A 20,122-nucleotide genomic window follows, 5' to 3' on the forward strand; every position below is an offset into this window, starting at 1 on the left:
TGTTTCAAATATTTTGTAATTGAGGATTTTTTTAATAGCAAAAAATTGAGTAATTATACTATTTAATATTTTGTTTTGTCCTAAGCCAAATATAAATTGAAATTGACTAATCAGTTTTGTGGTTTAAGTAAAGAGGGGAAAATATTTAGTAATTAATAACGTTTTGAGTATGAACTCTGCCCACAAATTTCGGGTTCTCACTTCGGAAGTTTTTTTTTTTTTTCTCGAAAATGCCTGCCGACAAGGACGTGAATTTATATAAGGAGGGACGATTATTCAAGAACTCCATTTCTCTCAGACTAGTAATCCAGAAAATAAATTAATTTTAATTATTGACTAAAAAAGTTAATAATTGATATTATATACATATATAATAAATTTTGAATGCATTAGAATACCAACAATAGCGTCTTTTTTTTTCTATCCATTATTGAAATTAATAACCTTACTTTTATTTTCTAGAAATCAAATAATTTATCTTTTATTCAATTCGAGATAGCTAATTACATATACAATAGACATTCGTTTAAGTACGCACTCATTTAAGTTCGTATCCCACATAAATCCGCATTGAAAATGGGAAATTTTCGGATCAATAATAGTGCGACTTTATTTAAAAAAAATCACGTAGAGTCATTTGATGACTATTTTTAATTCGTTCACGTATGATTATCGATTGACCATTTTGTAAAATGCAACAAAGCGTACAAAACACACCATTAGCTTGATTTAACTGATCCGATGATACATAAAGGGAATCTTTCAACTCACTCACATTGACATCAATGTTGATAATACCCACTGATGATTTGAAGATAACATCGTGTTGATCAACTTTAACTTCAACTTCGTCCAAATGAATAAAATAAAATAACAAGTTCCTCAACATATCTCTTATACTATCATATATCTATCTCTCATATTTTCACAATCCTTAAAAATTTCAAACATCTATAATATTTCATATTATAATTATATGATCTGTAATATTTCATATTGTAATATGACTCTTAAAATTTCATAACTATATATCCTAATTAAGTCCGCATCAAACTCTCAAGATCAAAATGCAGATTTAAACAAATTTGTTCTCTACATAATGCTGATAAAAAAACTTAAAATTTTACCCGAGGAAAAATGCATTACTTGAACAAATCACCACTTGACATAATAAATAACATCATTAATAAGTAAAGAAAAACAAATAATCCATTTATTTATTTTTATTTTGGTTTTGATTCTTGAAAAAAAAAACATCCGATTGAATCACTATCTTCTTTGTTCATTTTTTCCAAAAACATGATATAAACATTCCTTTATCAATATAACAACAAAGCAAGAAGAAATTTACAATTCCACAAATACTAAAACATTAGTATTACTGATGAGGTTTGTGAATGTCATGTAAATTAAAAAATAATAGGAAAACAAAGTTTTTCAACTTCAATTTTTTTCTTTCATTGTATGCTTCTTCTCTTTATAACGTTACATTTGTGTGTTGAATGTTGATGACAATGGAGTGTCGAAAATGTGGATTGGTCATGATTTTGTATGTTCATAATGTAATCATAAAACTAAGTCTTATATTGAGTAAAAATGAGAAATTTGAATACCAAATATAATATAAAAATAAAGAGGCATAAATATCTTAAAGTTTTGGATTAAGAGTGATATCAATCCTTCTTGTATAGACTTGACTCATGTCTTATAGACGATATATCTTCTCGTTAAATCAATCAATCTCTCTCGAAAGAGCAAACATTGTGACATTGTAAGAGAACGGAAAACATATATAATATTGATGAGAAGTAGGTTACAGAGTGGTGTGGGAAAAGTGGTAATGGGAAACAGTACAGCTTGGCAGCCATGTGAGAAGAGTGGGATGGATTGAGAATGAAAATGATGATTGAGATGAAGAGAGAGAGAGAGAGTCCCTGATGGGGATGTGTAATGCTGCTCTCTTTGCCTGTCCGTGATGGGATTCGCTTCTTCTAAAACCTTTTAGTTTTTGTAACTTTCTGCATCCGTGAATCACCTTTCTTTTCTTTCCTCTCATCTCTTTCTCTTCTCTTCTCTTCTCACCCTATTTTCTCTCTGTTATAAACCTTCACTATTTTGTATACTTGTATTTTATATAATTAATTTTATCTGAAAATGAAGTAAGATGTTGAAAGTTTTCTGCGCGTCTACAAAATCTAAATTTGTTTTCTGAGCACACACTGACAGAAGAAAGACATTGAATTGAATAGGTATTAAATGGCATTTGTCGTCTGTGTTGTCAAAGACCCTCCATGGTGAGAAGAGTAATAACATGGAAATATAAAAATGCTAAATTTGCAGCAAAAAGTAGTGGCTGTGGTGTTTTCCCTGAAACCAATGGTTTGCGAGTGAGCCTACGTACTGCCATGTACACAGTGTGGAATTGATTCGATGGTAACCAATGAGCATGCATGCAATTGGGTTAAGTACAGCCAAAATTCATTTTTATTTTTTGGTGATGGGGTGCAACTTGCAAGTGGGTAAGAGATGATTAATATAATACTATATTTTGCTATAAAAATTATTGATCTGCAAGAGTCATGAGGCAAAATGTTAGAGTGAAGTTTATGATAGAATGGGTGTATATATTTGGCATATATATATCTGAATTATATGGCCCCACTAAAGAAAGGTACCTCATCTTCTTTCAGACAACCATAGTATGTGTGATATGATCTTGTCTTCTGAATTCTGAATTAACACACAGGTTCCTCTGGCCCAATTATATATCCAACTCTCAATACACTTCTCTTTCGTATTTGCATAACAACATTGTAGTTGCAGAGATTAATTTATGCTTTTCATTTTTCTCATGCTTTGTTTGGTTGGAAAGAGGAAAGCGGGTAATTGATTCATTCATAGTATTTGAAAAAATTATGAAGATATCATACATTTCCTGATTTTAATTCTATGATAAAAATATCATTTATTTTATTTTTTTTATTATTAACAGATATTAGTTTTATGATGATATATATTAGATTTTTTTATATGATAAGATATTATGTTTCATATATATGATTTTAATTCTATTAATAGAAATATAAATTATGATTTGTTTTTGTTAAAGATCAGTAGAAGTGTAGAGTTGTAGTTTTCAATTAATATTTATGAATATATATAATGATTATGCTTATTTTTCGTGAAGGATTAGAAATGTGGTGTTTAATTGTTGTAATGTTTGGGTGGGGTTGCACAACATCCTAGGTGATTCATTGAGTGGTTGTAAGCAAAGTTTTAAAATTTTAGCTGGATTGTTGAACCCATGAGAATGGCAATATTGATTGAAGGAAGTTTAAAATCAAATTCAGTTTTTTGTAGCTCTCATTGGATTCTTTACAATAGAATTTCATATGAATGTAGTATTGAAGCACTCACTCTTTATAATAATAGTTGGTGAAGGATGAAGTGCACTTGTGTTATAAGTTTTTTTTTTTCCTTCTGGTTTTTATTGTTTTTTCTCTTTTGAATGTTGTATATAAAAACAATGAATGGATGGAACGACTAACTAGTATGAGCCTATGAGTAGCTAGGGTTGAAAAATATTGTGAACTCAGTATCTATTGATAAAATTCATAATGGTAAAAGATGCGTATTTTTAACAAACTTTTTTCACGGATATTGAGTATAAATATTTTATTTATTTATTTGTTTATATAAATATCATGATATCTATAATTTATACTAGGGTTTCAGCGAAAAGGGTGAAAAGAGGAAGAGATGCGTGCTGAAATAAGAAGGAGAAAAATTTGTGATGCTAAGTTACATAATTAATTATGATCTATCTAATATCGTAAAATTTAAAATTAGATAAATATATATTCATTTTTTTTCTTAAGTAAAATGAATTTTAAAAATTAAGTTGTAATATTACTTTCTTTAATAGATAAAAATTAAGAGACTAAGCATCAGTGAATTGATTTACTGGATTAATAATTTTTTAACATAATATCTTAACTTTGACTGAGTCAATAATCAATTCGACATTTAAAAAAACAGGTTAGAAGATGGGAAGAATTTGTTGGATAGTGATGCTTAACATAACTAATTTAACTTATTAGAAAGTAATACATGTGATACACTATAAATAGGCTAAGTAACATGATTATAGCCTATGTATGTTTTTGGAGATTGTGGCATCCTAAATTGGTGACTAAGAAGTGCCTCAGGCCAGACGACCCTAACATGTCACGACGAATTGATCATGTTAGCCTGGCATGACAAGTCAAATAGATAAGACCAGCTCGACAATCTAGACAGGTGGATTTGGCTTGGTCTGACAACTTGGACGACAGAAATTTTAATAATATATTTTAAAAAATAATATATTTTTCATGTTTAAAAAAAAAGTTTATTAGCAGGCCTTGACCCACAAGGCTTCTGTGTAGTTTTTGGTTCTATGGGCTTCTTTAATGAGGGCTTTTTTGTCCTGTGGGTCAAGGTCCGTGTGGTTCAGGGCCCAACTTTGTGAGTTTGGCCAAATTGATAGCTATAATCGAATTGTATCGTGTTAAGAACATAAGTTTTAGAAAATTCAATTTATATTTCTTTTATAAAAAATAAATTTTAAATTTTGAACCTTGATCCAACACAAAGTGAAATAAAAAATGTTCTTAGAAGTTGCAGGTTTGGAAATACTTAAACAGTCAAACTAAAAATGTTTTAGTTGTAGAACCAAGTCAAAGATGCTGAAGGTGTGAAAACCAAGTTAAAGATGTTTCAGAGAAGTTAAACCAGAGATGCTTAAGACAAATAATTAAGCTAAAGATGTTCTCATACTTGTTAACAAATTATTACTTAAGGATCATCCAATAAAATATAGCATATCCAGTGCTAAATAAAATAAGTTGTTAAAGATAAATTGACCTTGACAAAAATGATTTATGAGTTCTTAATGAACGATTTAAAAAAGAGAAAAACCTTTTTATTTGTGGCTGATTTTTTTTAAAATACTAAAACGAATACTAAATGTTCTTATTAAAATTTAATTTGTCCCATATTGATATGTAATACTTGCATTTCGTGAGTTAAATTGTAAATTCTAACGAAGAAAGAGTTCTTTCAAAAATAGTAAAATAAGAAATTATACTTTATGTTTGTATGGTTAAGGAAAAAACTAAGATGTCCAACTTATTTTCACACTATTGAATTTGCTTATGTAAGATATTAAAACACAATTTAAAAGCGTTTTAGTCACGTTCACATTATGGACGGACATGATCTTGTTCAAAAGGGATTTTTGAAATAAATAATGATAGTTTAACTTATTTTTTTTATTTATTTATTATTTCAATCTCTTTTAGATTATCATATTATATTATTAAAAAATTCAAAATAAATAATTAAATCAAAGTGATAAATTAAAAATGAATAAAAATAATTATCGAAAAAAAAATGTATGTTTGATTACCACAAACAAAACTATATTATCTTATATCCCTGATTCAATGAATATTAGGTTTCGTGTGGGGCATATAAGTGCCATTCTAGAGCCAGGTGATGTGATGTCCTTAAATGTAAAGGGCACCCTAACCTACTGCCCATAACTGCTAATCATTCACTCATCTTTTACCCTTGAAATCAACGTGTACGTGTCCCCTCTCGCCTTAGCCCTCCCTGTGCATCATGATGTGTTCCTGTTCCTTAGTTCATAAAGAAACCCTATTCATGTCCCCTTTCATTATACTAAAATATCTTTTGACTATTAAATTTTAACATTTTTTTCTTATAATTTTAAATGTTAATTTTTTTTTAATATTTCAAAATTATTTAAAAAATAATATTTCGTACTATAATAAAAAGTTGTCAAAATATCCTTCGTATACCTTCAATTGAAATATTCAACGTGTACCAGCTAGATATCAAGATTCACTCATACACATGCTTCTTCACTCGCTTTCTGCTATACACTATTTAGTGTAAGGAAGAAGAAAAAGAAGGAAGTGATCGGATTCGGAGGAGAAAAAAAAGAGTAGAATTATTTTATGAATGAGAGAAATTAAGATTTTGTTTAATTTACAAGTGAAGAGAATAAATTGTGATTATTATATATATATTGTGTTTAATTTTGATTGGATAGGTATATTTGTTTTGTTTGTTAAAAGTTAGAAGGATGATTTTGTTGTCCATGTTTTTCGGCAATTTTGGTGGCACCGAAAAAGCCATGGTAGGCATGAAAAAGGGTAGAGGCAGAGTTTCCTTTTAAATTTCCAGATGTCGTTTACCCCATTTTTGGACTCCAGATCAAATCAAATGGCCACTTTGTTTTCTCTTCATTCTTGTCTTGGTTACGGTGTAACTGCACCTCCAAAACCAAAATCAAAACCAATTTCGTTACACATTTTTAGCCACACCAAAAACAAGAAATTACCCTTCTTGATCTTGATCTTGGCAAAGCTTTTCCACCTTTCAGTGAAAAATTAATGGGGATTCTGTATGGAATGGTGGCAAGGGGACAGGTGGTTCTGGCTGAGTTCAGCGCCACCCAGAGTAATGCCAGTGTCGTAGCCAAACAGATACTCGGCAAGATCAATGTCGGGGACGACAACAACAAAGACAGCAATGTTTCATTTTCCCATGATCGCTATGTTTTTCATGTCAAGACCACAGATGGCCTCACTCTTCTTTGCATGGCTGATGATGCATTCGGAAGTAATGTTTTTTTTTTTCTTTCTTTTGAATCTGATTGATTATCCAATCATGAAGCAATGTTTTTGAATGGATTCACTGCAGGAATGATCCCTTTTGCATTTCTTGAAGATATTCATAAAAAAATTGTGAAGACATATGGGCGTGCGATTCTTTCATCTCCTGCGTACGCCATGAATGAGGAGTTCTCAAGGATCCTGAGCCAGCAGATGGATTATTACTCCAATGACCCAAATGCTGATAGATTGAACCGTCTCAAAGGTGAAATGACTCAGGCAAGTTTAAGTGAACACATTAATTCTCTATTCTCAAAGATCGTAGTTATTTGAATATTGATGATGCATGTGATGATAATAGGTGAGAACTGTGATGGTGGACAACATTGAAAAAGTACTGGAGAGAGGTGGGAGGTTGGAACTGTTGGTAGAGAAAACCTCAGCAATGAATAACAATTCAATTCGTTTCAGAAAACACTCCCGTCGTTATAAAAATAACTTGTGGTGGAGTAACCTTAGGTTAACGTAAGTACTACATTAAATTCATCATATATACCTTAATTTGCATATATAATTGATTTCATGAATGTCTTATGATGCAGGGTTGCACTTATCATAGTATTCGTCATTGTATCTTACATTATACTCGCCTTCCTCTGCCGTGGTCCCTTGTTGACTAATTGCTTGAGATAAGCTGTGAAGGCAACCCAAAAGGGGATATTATTTTGAGTCATTGTACTACTTATTAACGTCTTCAGAATAATAATATTGGGTCAATCAAAGAAGGAATATATATAATTTTTTTTTTTTGCTTTGCAATCATTTATCAATGGCTTCTGCATGTTTTAGAAAGTAATTAAGACTTGCGTTGTGAAAGATTGTTCGTGTAATTGCTTTTTTGAATATCCTTTGCATTAATTCTATCAAACCAGGCACATGGGTAACAGCTTTATGAAGAAAAGATATAATCTTGGATGAAATTTTTGGAACCTAAATCGCAATAACAAAGATATAGTCAAAACAATTCTTTTTCGATAGAATTTAATTCAAATTTTTATAATATCATTAAAGTGATGGTGATTTTTCACTTAAGCAAAATGTGTCACTTAAGTGATATATATTTTGCTTTTATACGGAGATTTAACATCCTATTCACTTTTATTTTAGGGATTATTTTATTTGGTATTTATTATTAATGACTGTTTCCATATTTAAAGGCATACCTTATGATTTTTATTTTATTTTTTGTGTAGAATAGTGACAGCTAGATTTAAATTTAAAAACTTACACAATTTTTTTGAATTATTTCAATACCTTGTGATTAGTTCAATAAATTATTTCTATTTTGAATTATGTTACTTTAATAAAATACTTTAAAATTATTGGCCATATGTTTTTCTTTAATTATGTTATTTTAAATTACAAGAAAAATGTGTCATTATTATGGGTTTTATCATAACAGCAGAGCATTGTGTTAGCACTAGACGAGAAAATCGGACTTCATTGAATAATGAAAACGATTTCATAAAAATGATTGTCATCTATTATTACAATAGAACCCATTTTTGTTTCAGCAACTCAGCAGATGCGCACTAGAGAATCCGAATTCAAAATTCAAGCTTGGTTGCATCTTTTATGTTCTTGTAATATCACCAAAATTTGAATTTTTGGCCTCCCATTTTTTTTTTTATAAACATTATAGATACCAAGCTTACAAATAAACGAAAATCAGAGTTGAGTAGTAATCGGTCAAATCTGGGAAAAAGATGAAGAGGACCAAACTCGAATTTCAAAAATGTATCTGGTTTGTTCTTTAGGAAGAAGAAGCCTTGGTTTTGGGAAGCATTGACTCGGTTTATAGTTTATGGCATTCTAGTTGGTGAAGTTTTGGGATTATGGTTATAAAGTTATAAACATGTTGGGGCCAGATTTCCCATAATGTTTCTCTGTAGTGGCCTTTCTATTTAAGCAATCTACCACACTCAAACCAAACCCCATTCTTTATGCTTCAGATCTGCGTAGATGTGTATTTTACAACTTCCAATATGCTATTATTGCTTTCTCTCTACTTTTCTTTCTATCTCAATCATAATATGGTGAGGGACTCCATAAGTAGAAAATATAACACTTAAAGTACAGACAACATGACTTAAACTGCACTTTTCCTAAAATTTCTTTATTGCAATAACTCCCTAATCACTAAACACAAGTCGTCATATTCGTGGTAAAATTCATAGTAGTGTATTATTCAATCATACGTTTTTACTGTATTATTCAATCATACGTTAAAGAATTCATTCTCTATGACATCTAAACTTTTTATAACGACAGAATGTTTGAAAAGGGACAACACCCATAGCAATTAAATCCAAAAACGTTTTTTTATGAACAGTTAGACGTCAACGTTCTGTGTTACTGATCAACTAACATAAACTTCCAAATTAAAATTATTCTTGAAATCTTTGATTTGTTTGCATTGTACACTTTCAACAAATGAACGATGTTTCACCAAATGCACAACAGTACAGACGAGAAATATGCACGTTTGAATAAGAAAGTAAATAGTTTAATTTATATAATGGTATACTGAGCCATTGAGAAGTGAAAAATATTGAACCTTTACAAGTTGGTGAATCAAGGAAAGCCTAACTAATTAAAATCATCAACTGAGAGCCAATCATTTGACTCATCTTCTGAATCCTTACCTTTTAAACGAATAGCCTTCTTCCTGCCATCTCTCTGAGAAGTTTCATGCAGCCGAACCCAGTCACTGGTAGCACCTTCAGGGGATGAGCCCCTGATGTCATGCGTCTCCCTGTGGCTTGATAATTTATCGGAGCTATAACTCCCATCATCCTCTAGGTCACTGAATGACACATCCTCTTCCTGTTGAAGTTTTGTACAGGAAGCAAATGAACTAGCATCAATATCAGTATCTTCTAACCATTTTTCAGTACTAACCGTGTCACCAACTTCTAAACCCTCTACTGCATTTGTGACCTCAGTCAAAACCTGGTCTTGCTCAAATGAGATACTTTCTCTTTCACAGTCCTCCCTAACTTCTTGATGTGAATCCACAGTCCCAGGTTTTTCACTTTCTTCAGCTTGCAAATTCTTCCTCTCTCCAAGTTTCTGGAGAAGCTCATCTCTTGCGTCAACAATCTACAAAGAGAAAAACGGAAAAACATGATATAGCGATCACTTAGAGATTGTTGTTACCCAAACTTGTACAAAGAATAGAAGAGATAATTATCTATGACTTTATCTTCAATCACATAGTTGTTGGGTGCAATAAACGACAATCTGAAAAATTGTTTATAGAACCAACACATTTGGAGAGAAAGTCATAAAATAAACAAAGACAAATGCAAAAACTTCAGGCCAAGACATATAATTTATCCAAAATATTTAAGGTGGGAGTGGCAGCAGATAGTGGTCTGCTATTGACTTATGTATCGTATACAAGTTGTATAATCAAAGGGGGTGGGGAGAGACTAGAGGATCAATTCAATTAAGCATATAGAAATAGAATAAAGTATAGCTTGTATTAGTGCTCTGTATTCTCTTGGCTACAACAATTTTTTACTGCCGATAAGTTCTATAGAAGTTCAGCATGGAATAACGTGTGTTTCTGTAATTCAAAAATAACATTGTTTCCTAGAGTATATTGACTGATCTGACCAGCATGCACGAATAATTCACATAAATATAAGTTGTAAGGAAACTTAAATACGGCAATATTGGGTAAAAAAGGCTTGCCTTGGGGGTTGATAGGCACTCATAATCATGCTGATTTAGTCTTGGGAGTATTAGCAAAAAATAGATCATCCAAAACTTCTCCACGTTCATGTAACTGCAAAGATTCAGTCTTAGAGCAACGAATTCAGGTACCAGCCGTTCTATAGCCAATGCATGTTCTCTCTGAAAATTGGACATGCTAAAATCTGCTGCAACAAGTCAAATTTCAGTATTAAGGTTCATCAATCTCGATATAAATTCGGGTAGAATAAATAAAGGAAAATGAGTGGTTTTGGTTTCTTGGACTCATGCTATCTCAAAAGTAAAAAATTAAAAAACCACTTTACTAAAAGAACATTTTCCAGACTTAAAAAAGAGATATTCTGAGCTGGACACAAGTGTTTGGATTTTGTTATGACTGGGAGTGTGAACTAGCATCATTACAAGATTAATTTCTGCAAAATCAGAAATGCCGAAGAAGTGGTTGAACTCACCTTCAACATACTTAAGAGGTTAATTCAAATATTGGAAGTAAAATAAAATGACACGCAACTCAGATGACATGCCTCCAATATTTGATAAATAAACAGTACTTAGTTACACAGCACCAACACCTTCATGGTAAACTTGATCACAACACACAAAATATGTAAACAAGCAAAAGTTAGAATTTTCACAAAATGAGTGAGATAAAGCTTCCATTCTTTCTCAAAATCATGAAAACCTTCCCTATTAACCTCCTGACTTATGAAATTATCATTGCAATTCACAGCTTCAATATTCCATCCGACCCATATTACATCTTTTAAGATGACACGGATCAATTAGAAATTATTGCACTATTTATTATATAAAGTAAATTTCTTTGACAAACTATTCTCCGACCCATGTTATGAGATTGAAGTAAATGAGGGTATTACTGAAAAACTAGTGATTAATATTCAATTTTCTGAAGTAACAAATTTTGTAAGACACTCAAAAGGACAAATATAAACTATTTTAATTGGCATCCCATTTATCCTCGTATAGTTTTTGAATTGACTGTAAGCCCATCTCCTCCACCATTATTACCCTGCAAGGCACAGAAGAAGTTCTGGAAATGTAATATTCTCTAAACTTATCTAAGGGGCTCTCAAGAGAGTTGTTTTTGTTGATATCCTGATCCTACCGAAACGTTATTGGCTGCATTTTTTCAACAATAGACTTGAAATTCAAACATAGCTACCTATTACTTCATACTTCAAGAGCATGGCCACCTGCATTGATTACTGTCAATAGGATTTGATGTATCATGCATTCCTACCAAGCTTGGTAAAGACAAGAGTACTTTCCAGCAGAGCATGACAAACCATACATCACTTGCAATCTCTATTTTCTCTACTTAACTTAACTTACTCAGGATTCTTCGTGTTTATTTATGAAATCACACAAAACCATAAGCTATACCAATTTCAATCTTCCTTTGCGTGTGATGCATGCATGAATGAGATAACTCGTTAGTTAAAATAGCAATTATAAGCTTATAAAATGACCAACAGACTCATGAGATCTAGCCAATTAGCCAGAGAGGCTCCACCGCAAAAACTGCATGACCACACGGTTAAATTACAAACTCTCTCATATTTCACTGATAATATTTAATTGAAAAAACAGATAAGCATGATCAAAACAATTAACAAATAGCATGTATTATAATCCAAGCAAACTCGAAAATACCATTATGGAGCGGTAAGGGGAATTCGGTCCAGCACTGAGGCCGCACAGAAATCTCCTTCACGAAACGCACAACATCATCCGTCGTTCCAGGCACTGCGTCGTTACTTCGTTGCTGATCAGACTCCAACTGCAACAACTGAGAAGCGAACTTGGAGATTCCGGTGACGGCTTTGTTCGTGGAAATTAGCGAGAGAGAGTTCTTGAAGCTTCCACCGATCTCCACGAGATCGTTCCGGATTCCGGTCAGAGCTTGTGAGGAAGAAGATGAGGAGGAAGAGGAGGAAGAAGCGGAAGACCAGGATGACGGCGGCGGAGCGAGGAAGTTGGCCACGCCGCGGAAAATATGCGATATGTCGTCCTTGACGCCGTGGCGATCGGCGGCGGGAAGCGGCGGAGAAGAGGATTGGGTAACGGTGCGGTCGTTGAATTGAGAAGATTCGGGGTCAGGGTGGTTGGACTTGAAGAACCAAGACATTTTTTTTTGTTTTGCTTCTCTGCTCGTGCAAGCAAGATGAGTATCTGGATAATTAGTTTTGGGATTCAGAGGAAATAGCTGAGTTGAAGAGTTGAAATCGATTTCAAAAGAACATAACTACTGACACAACATCAACCTTTTAAACTTGTTGGCTATAAGCATCTTGTGTTTCACCAGATGAAATTATATATATTTGATTAAAAAAGATTTTCAGTTCAATTAAATTTCATTTATTAATCCAACACCCATATAAAAACTACTTGCTTGATATTACTATTAGAGCATCATGATAATGATTTGTTAGATAAAAGATAATATGCATAAAATTTAAATATGTTTCTTTAAAAAATTCTAATAATGAAGTAGATATGCTTAAATATATAAATTATATTATATTAAAATTGATAATAAAGTTACTAATATTTGGATTATCTAATATTCAATATAAATATTTAAATGTGTAAATTATATTTTTATTTGCCAAAAATAATTAACATAATTTTTTTTTATTTTTTACGTGTTTTTTAAATATTAAATTTGATTAAAAAATGTAAAAAAAAAATATTTTAAAATATTCTTGTTGAAAAAATAACACCTGACAATATTTTCAAAATCTTCAAAAGAACTCTATCAGATGCAATTAGCTATACTAATCTTCTCAGAAAGAATATTTTTAATTGTATGATAATCTATTTACACTATTATATTGATAAAATGAATCAATTTAATTAAAAAAAAAATATAGTTTTATTTGGATCCACCACATACAAATTTTAATTAAAAATATAAATTCGAAAATAAATTTGTTAATTTAGGATGTAGGGTTAGAGATGGCAAATAAACCCGTGCCCGTGGGTATCACCCGAACCCATCCCCGTTTTGACGGGGAATCCCCGCTTTGACTGGGTATGGATATGGATATGGGTAATACCCGAAATTTTCAACTGGGGATGGGGATGGGGATATATATATACCCGCCCAAATACCCGTCCCCGCTTAAATTACTAAACTATTTATAATTTATTAAATAATCTAAAAAATATATATAAATAAATAATATATTTACACATAAAATATAATATAATATAATATAATATAATATAATATAGTATATATACATATAAATAAAATATACTTTTATATATATATATATATATATATATATATTTACACATATACATGTAATATAATATAATATAATATAATATAATATACATATAATATATATACATAATAATATAATATAATATATATAATATATACGTATAAAACAAATTAATCATTTAACTAGTGAGATCTTTTATAAACAAATTTATAAAAATTTAAAAGAAATATATATATATATATATATATATATATATATATATATATATATATATATATATATAAAAGCATAAAATATCTACGCATATACATATAATATATATACATAATAATATAATATATATTATTATATAATATAATATAATATATACTTAAAATAAATATATATCTATAAAAAAAAAATATATATATATATATATAAATATATATATATATATATATATATATATATATATATATATATATAAACATAAGATATCCACACATATAATATATATACATAGTAATAATAATATAATATATAATATAATATAATATATATAAATAATTATATATATATATATATATATAAACATAAGATATCCACACATATAATATATATATACATAGTAATATAATATATAATATAATATAATATAATATATATATATATATATATATATATATATATATAACATATTTCTCATTCTCTTTGTTTTTTGTTATATAACATATTGGCAATTGCTTCAGTTTTAGATCCAAGGTACAAGATGGACATGTTAGAATATTATTTTTATAAATTGTATGGTAATGATTTTGATCTGAAACTTAGTAGGATTCGTCAAATGTGCTATGATTTGGTTTTGGAATATCAATCAAAAAAGAATGAAACTTCTTCTTATAGAGCTACATCATTGGAGTTGGGAAAGGATGTTGATAATGATGCGAATGAATTTTTAGAGTTTATGGCAAAAAAGAAAAAATCTAGAACTACAGTTATGAAAACAGAGTTGGATTATTACTTGGAAGAAGATAATTTGCCGGTTACACAAGAAATTGATATCCTATCATGGTGGAAAACAAATGGGTTAAAGTTTCCAACCCTTCAAGCAATTGCAAGGGATGTTTTAGCTATTCCAATAACAACTATAGCTTCTGAATCTGCTTTTAGTACTGGTGGTCAGATATTAACTTCTCACCGTAGTCGACTTCATCATATTACTATAGAGGCTTTGATGTGTACAAGAAGTTGGATATGGAACTCAAACCATCTAGGTAAGTTACTCAAATTTATTAATATTTTTTGTTAGTATTTTTTGTGAATTCTCATCTAATATTCTACATTTGGTGTTTGTAGGTGTTAAAAAATTAAAAGGAAAAGATGTTCTCATGAGTGAAAATGAATCTGATGAAGAAGGTACATTATATTCTAGTAATTAAAATTTTCAATTTCAATTATTATATCATATCTAATTTTTCATTTTTTTTTCTATGTGTAGGTGGATCGAATGCAAATGAAACCACTGATCATTTGTAAAATTAATAAATATTTTGGTTATTATAAAATTTTAGTAATGTGTAATTTTTTAGCTTTTATATAATTATTTGAATTTTATTTAGTTGTTATTTGATACTTTAATTTGAGATTTATACTATTATAATATTTTTCTTAATATTTGACATCATGAAAATCAAAAAGAGTATGTTATTTTAATATTGAATATTTTGATAGTATCATGATTCCGTTGGTGTGATTTTTAAATTTTTTTTATAAAAAATATTTAATTGATATATGGAACAATAAAAAAATGGGTATGGGTATGGGTATAAGAAAATACTCGTTACCCGGTGGGGATGGGAATGGATCAAAAGTTGTATACCCGTTGGGTTTGGGGATGGGAATGAATTTTTATTATGGGGATGGGGATGGGATCATGATACCCGTACCCACCCTGCCCCGTTGCCATCCCTATGTAGGGTTCTACCTAAAGTAAGAAAAATAATTTATTTATGTAGAATAATAAATTAAGATTAGATAAATCCTTTAATGCAAATAAGTACAGACATAAATCTTGCACAACTGCAATTGCTTTTTCACAGCCTCTTCTCCTCTATGTTTGACCCAATGTCTTTCATTAATTTCTAACTGTTTTAAAGGTTGACTTTAGTTATGCAAAAAAATAGAGTTTTTGTTATATAATATTAGTTTATTAGGAATACTTGTTTTTAATTTACTTCGAATGAATCTTAATTCAGATTACGTGCCAATTAGTTAAAAAAATATGAAAATTAATTTGATGTCTATCTTACAAAACTAACTAAAAAAGCCGTTAAGATTCTGAGTTATCGAAAATTAGTTAAAAATTATAAATTTGTATACCTTACTTTTTATATTTAATTATATTTAAGATAAATTTGAAAACTAATAGTTAATTTTGTAATAACTTTTTATGTTTAATTTAAAATTTTCAACCGAATGTTTGGATTAATTTTTTCTGTTAAGTTAATGTTATGATTTTTAATTGGTTAGCTTGATTATTATATTTCCTGTTATTTTCAAAATTTAAATATACAAAAGTTGAACATATAAGATTTGAAAGTACAAAATTTAATTTATATATATATATATATATATATATATATATATATATATATATATAAATGATGATGAAATATTTTATAAAATTATAAATTATATATTTATAATTTATAAAATTTTAAAATAATAAAATTATATGTAACAATAATTTCAAGATATGACAAAATAATAATCTGGTCTACACTTAACAACCGTGTAGCTAAATTAACAGAAAAAAATAACAAAATCTTTCATGTAATTTAACAGTTTTTAATCACAGATTCAAGATAGGATCAAGGAAGCTTTATTGACCCGTGGACTCTATTTTTTATTTTTTTTCTTTTGGAAAAATAATCATTTTAATGTTTGTTACTGTTTTATTTTTTATTTTCATGCATTATTTTAAATTGAATCAGATTTGGATTTTTTTAAAAGAAACTTTAAGCCTTTTATGTCAAATATTTTGATGTTACTTAGTCAAGATTTTCGTAAATTTAAAAACTGAAATTTATATATTTGTACTTGATTTTGGTATTTATTTGAAATGTTAGTGTTATATTACGTTTTTTCTCCCTATATGATGTGCCAAACAGACTTAGTTTTCTCCTCTTATAAAATATTTATATAAAAACAACCAACAAAACAAGGAGTCCCATTTATTGATTATGGAATGTTGATTGTGCAATGCAACAAAGAGAGAATCATGAATGGATTGTCTTTTCAAGTTTGATTTACTTATATATATATATATATATATATATATATATATATATATATATATATATATATAATATGATATGATATGAAATGTTCAAATAGTAAAGTAAAGTTATTCTTTTAAGATATATTTTAGTTGTGAATAGATACGGTAGACATGTTACTCCATAGAGTATTATGCAAAATATTTAAAAACATTTGGTAACATTAGTAACTTTATTGTTAATAGAATGATAGATAGAAAAAAAATCGAGTCAAGTTATATGAGATTGGATTGTTTTAACTTTTGGTATTTTTAAATGTTTGTCTTAAACTTAAAAACACATTTGAAAGTTCAATTTTTCATTGGCAGCATTTTCATTTATAGTAATAAACCTTTACATAGCATTTCATCTATAATAATAAATCTTTACATAGGGCAGTGAATTTAAGAACTACTTATAATTTTAAGAAATTTAGTTAATATTTTCACATGATAATAAGGGATAAACATGTTCCAATAGAAGAATTTAGAAAATAATTGAAAATAAAAGTGCTATTTTAAAAATAAGTTGGATTATTTTATTAGTAAAAGTCAAGTTTATAAATAAAATCATCAATTAATCAAATTTTAGTTTATGAAAGATTCTTGTTTCTTTAAAATTACTTCTAATATTGAAGCTTACAATCCTAATTTGTTGGTTTCCTAACGAGAGAAAGTTCATATTTTTTCCTTCTTTTGATTTTTCAAGATATCTGCTTACATTAAGGTGTTAAAGTGTTTGCATGCGGCAATAAAGGATATAAGATTAATCTCTTTTCAGTTAGGATGGTAGGAATAGTCTCCGTGAGGTAGAACTAGTAGAGATTGTGAGAGTTGATTTAGTGTACAACACCTTTTGAGTTTAGGGGCGTCTTTTCAGGTATAGGAGGCTAGTATTTTACAATAATGATTAAAGTACTTAATTGAAGGTGATTAAACTATAATATATAATAAATGTTTGATTGGATCGTGGAGTCATCTAATGTTTGCATATGAATTGAATTATTTTTAGTAAATTATCGATTAAACTACTGAGTTAAAATATTGATTTTAAATTGATGTAATAATGAATATATGTTTTGCACTGTGAATGTTTGGCATATGAGTTATAATATATCCAATTGGTTAATTGGTACTATATGAGAGTATTTTGAGTTAAATTATATTTATTTTGAGTTAAAAAAAATGGACTAATTTGATACTATATCAGACCTTGAAATTTAGATACGAAACTGGACGGGACTTTATAATCATTGGACACTATATAGAAAATAAATTACAGAGAGCTCTAGTGATGCTCAACAATTGTTGGGGACCATTGGACATCATATGAAAATTTAATTCCAGAGAGCTACAGGGTCAAGGCATTAGACGTCAGGTAACTCTACTAGTATTCAACTCATGTAAAAGAAGATATCTAGTTATGAGAGTCAAAAAAGGTTCCTACCATCCAGTGCTTCCGTATGAAATAAGATCGAGTCACATAAGTATAAGAAATTTACCTAAGGGGGACATTGGTCCTAGTTCATTGTCCTAGGAGAATGAGCTATGTGAGAGTGTGAGATAGCATGGCAAGTGAAAAATCTATGAATTTACTCAATACACTTGTCTTCTGTAAGTGAAGTCATGCAAGTTAAGGTTTTATATGTTATGTTGATATATAATTCTTTTTAAAATTTTGAATAATTGTGACGATGAGAATTGCTTCTCTTATGAGATAATATATGTCTTTATTAACATTATAATTACACTAACTTATCCTTTTATTTGTTCTTTTATTTGTTATTTGTTCATATGCTATGATTATATATTATACCCCATTAAAAGATCTGCAAATGAGAAAGATGAAAAACAGCAAAACTACTTAATATATATATATATATATATATATATATATATATATGATTGTATTTTATTTTAAATTAGTAAAATTTTTCTTTATTTTCTTTATAGGGTTGTAAATACATTATTATGTGTATATAACTGTTTATGTTTAATACATAACTAATAATGTTTTAATTAGTAGGATAATCATTGACGAATGTGTGTGTAAATAAAGTTTTGTCTAATTTTAGGTTTAATAAAATTTTATTTCTTCATATTTTCTTAATGTTCTTTTTCAGTATTTATTAATAATATAATCAAGATAATTAAAAAACTAAATTTTATAGTACTTCTTAAGTAATGTATTTACTCTATAACACACACATACACATGTATATGTACAAGGTAATTACATACATTTATTTTTATATTTTCTTTTTAGTTTTTAGTATATACTATTTAGGTTGTTTCGATTGCTTTTGATATATTATTTTAATTAACTAATTAACTTCTAACATTACACCTTATAAAAAAAAATTTCATAGATGCTTATATTTTTTTAACATAATACTTTATATTACTTTTACATTTCAATTCATGAATTTTGTTTAATTATAATATAATTTCCTTTTAATGCATTACAAGCAGCAATTTTGTTTCCAGACAAAAGTACTGTGTTAGAATAACTTATTACCGAAGAAGTGCATTATAATTTTAAAAACATTATATGTAAATATCGTAATTTCTCCTTGAAAAAACTTGTTATATAAAAAGGTAAATATTTATCCAACTTTAATTTAAATTAAGATGTCTAAAGCTTAATCTTATATCAAATCAATGTTTGGTGAGGAAGCCTTCACTGTCTCACTTTAAAGAGATATAAACAGCAATGATTATAGCGAAGACTTTATCAAGAAAAGCCACTGTAGCTGTCAACAAACAACACACCTGAAAAAGACTACAGCTTAATTGTGTTAAACCATGACACAATTGATTAGTTTTTTTTTTTTTTTTAATGTTTTAGACATGATTTCTTTAACTACGATTTCCACAAGGCTATAAGAACATTAAGCACCCAAACCTGAAATTTTGACTTTTCGAACGAAACACATTAACTATAGTTCACCCTTCGAGGAAAAAATGATTACAAATTAATATTTATATAAACGTCTTACAGAATATAACATTGCACATGGCTATAAGGAAAAACATTGCTCCTCCCAAACCAAAATATGTTTATTAGACTTGTAATTTCATTGAACAAATTGTATCACAATCACATAATG

At 28.8% G+C, this 20,122-nt stretch overlaps 2 protein-coding genes across 3 annotated transcripts; one reads left to right on the forward strand and one right to left on the reverse strand.

Annotated features, from left to right (window-relative positions):
• Positions 1-5,883: 5,883 nt before the first annotated feature.
• Positions 5,884-7,507, forward strand: LOC114179783 (vesicle-associated membrane protein 711-like). Its single transcript, XM_028066238.2, has 4 exons — positions 5,884-6,690; positions 6,772-6,962; positions 7,045-7,208; positions 7,286-7,507. The coding sequence occupies exons 1-4, from the start codon at positions 6,462-6,464 to the stop codon at positions 7,374-7,376; spliced, it is 675 nt and encodes a 224-aa protein (XP_027922039.1). The 5' UTR covers positions 5,884-6,461; the 3' UTR covers positions 7,377-7,507.
• A 1,703-nt stretch (positions 7,508-9,210) lies between these two features.
• On the reverse strand, positions 9,211-12,755 carry LOC114178927 (BSD domain-containing protein). Of its 2 annotated transcripts, none has more exons than XM_028065074.2 (3): positions 12,138-12,755; positions 10,443-10,630; positions 9,211-9,845 (listed from the first exon to the last, which is right to left on the reverse strand). In XM_028065074.2, the coding sequence occupies exons 1-3, from the start codon at positions 12,610-12,612 to the stop codon at positions 9,333-9,335; spliced, it is 1,176 nt and encodes a 391-aa protein (XP_027920875.1). In that variant the 5' UTR covers positions 12,613-12,755; the 3' UTR covers positions 9,211-9,332. The 2 variants fall into 2 exon arrangements, with proteins under 2 accessions (XP_027920875.1, XP_027920876.1); XM_028065075.2 differs by having other exon boundaries at positions 10,443-10,627; positions 12,138-12,754.
• Between the last annotated feature and the right edge of the window lie 7,367 nt (positions 12,756-20,122).

The sequence above is a fragment of the Vigna unguiculata genome, chromosome 3, assembly GCF_037176805.1.
Source record: "Vigna unguiculata cultivar grain cowpea cultivar isolate G323 ecotype 2 chromosome 3, ASM3717680v1, whole genome shotgun sequence".
Taxonomy (NCBI): domain Eukaryota; kingdom Viridiplantae; phylum Streptophyta; class Magnoliopsida; order Fabales; family Fabaceae; genus Vigna; species Vigna unguiculata.

Bases quoted from the DNA above. Each gene is read 5' to 3' on its own strand.
- LOC114179783 (XM_028066238.2), top strand. From the start codon at position 6,462: ATGGGGATTCTGTATGGAATGGTGGCAAGGGGACAGGTGGTTCTGGCT. The intron at 6,691-6,771 runs GTAATGTTTTTT...GATTCACTGCAG, and splicing joins GGCTGATGATGCATTCGGAA to GAATGATCCCTTTTGCATTT. The intron at 7,209-7,285 runs GTAAGTACTACA...CTTATGATGCAG, and splicing joins TGGAGTAACCTTAGGTTAAC to GGTTGCACTTATCATAGTAT.
- LOC114178927 (XM_028065074.2), bottom strand. From the start codon at position 12,612: ATGTCTTGGTTCTTCAAGTCCAACCACCCTGACCCCGAATCTTCTCAA. The intron at 10,631-12,137 runs GTATTTTCGAGT...GACTTGTTGCAG, and splicing joins CCCCTTACCGCTCCATAATG to CAGATTTTAGCATGTCCAAT. The intron at 9,846-10,442 runs GCAAGCCTTTTT...TTCTCTTTGTAG, and splicing joins AGTGCCTATCAACCCCCAAG to ATTGTTGACGCAAGAGATGA.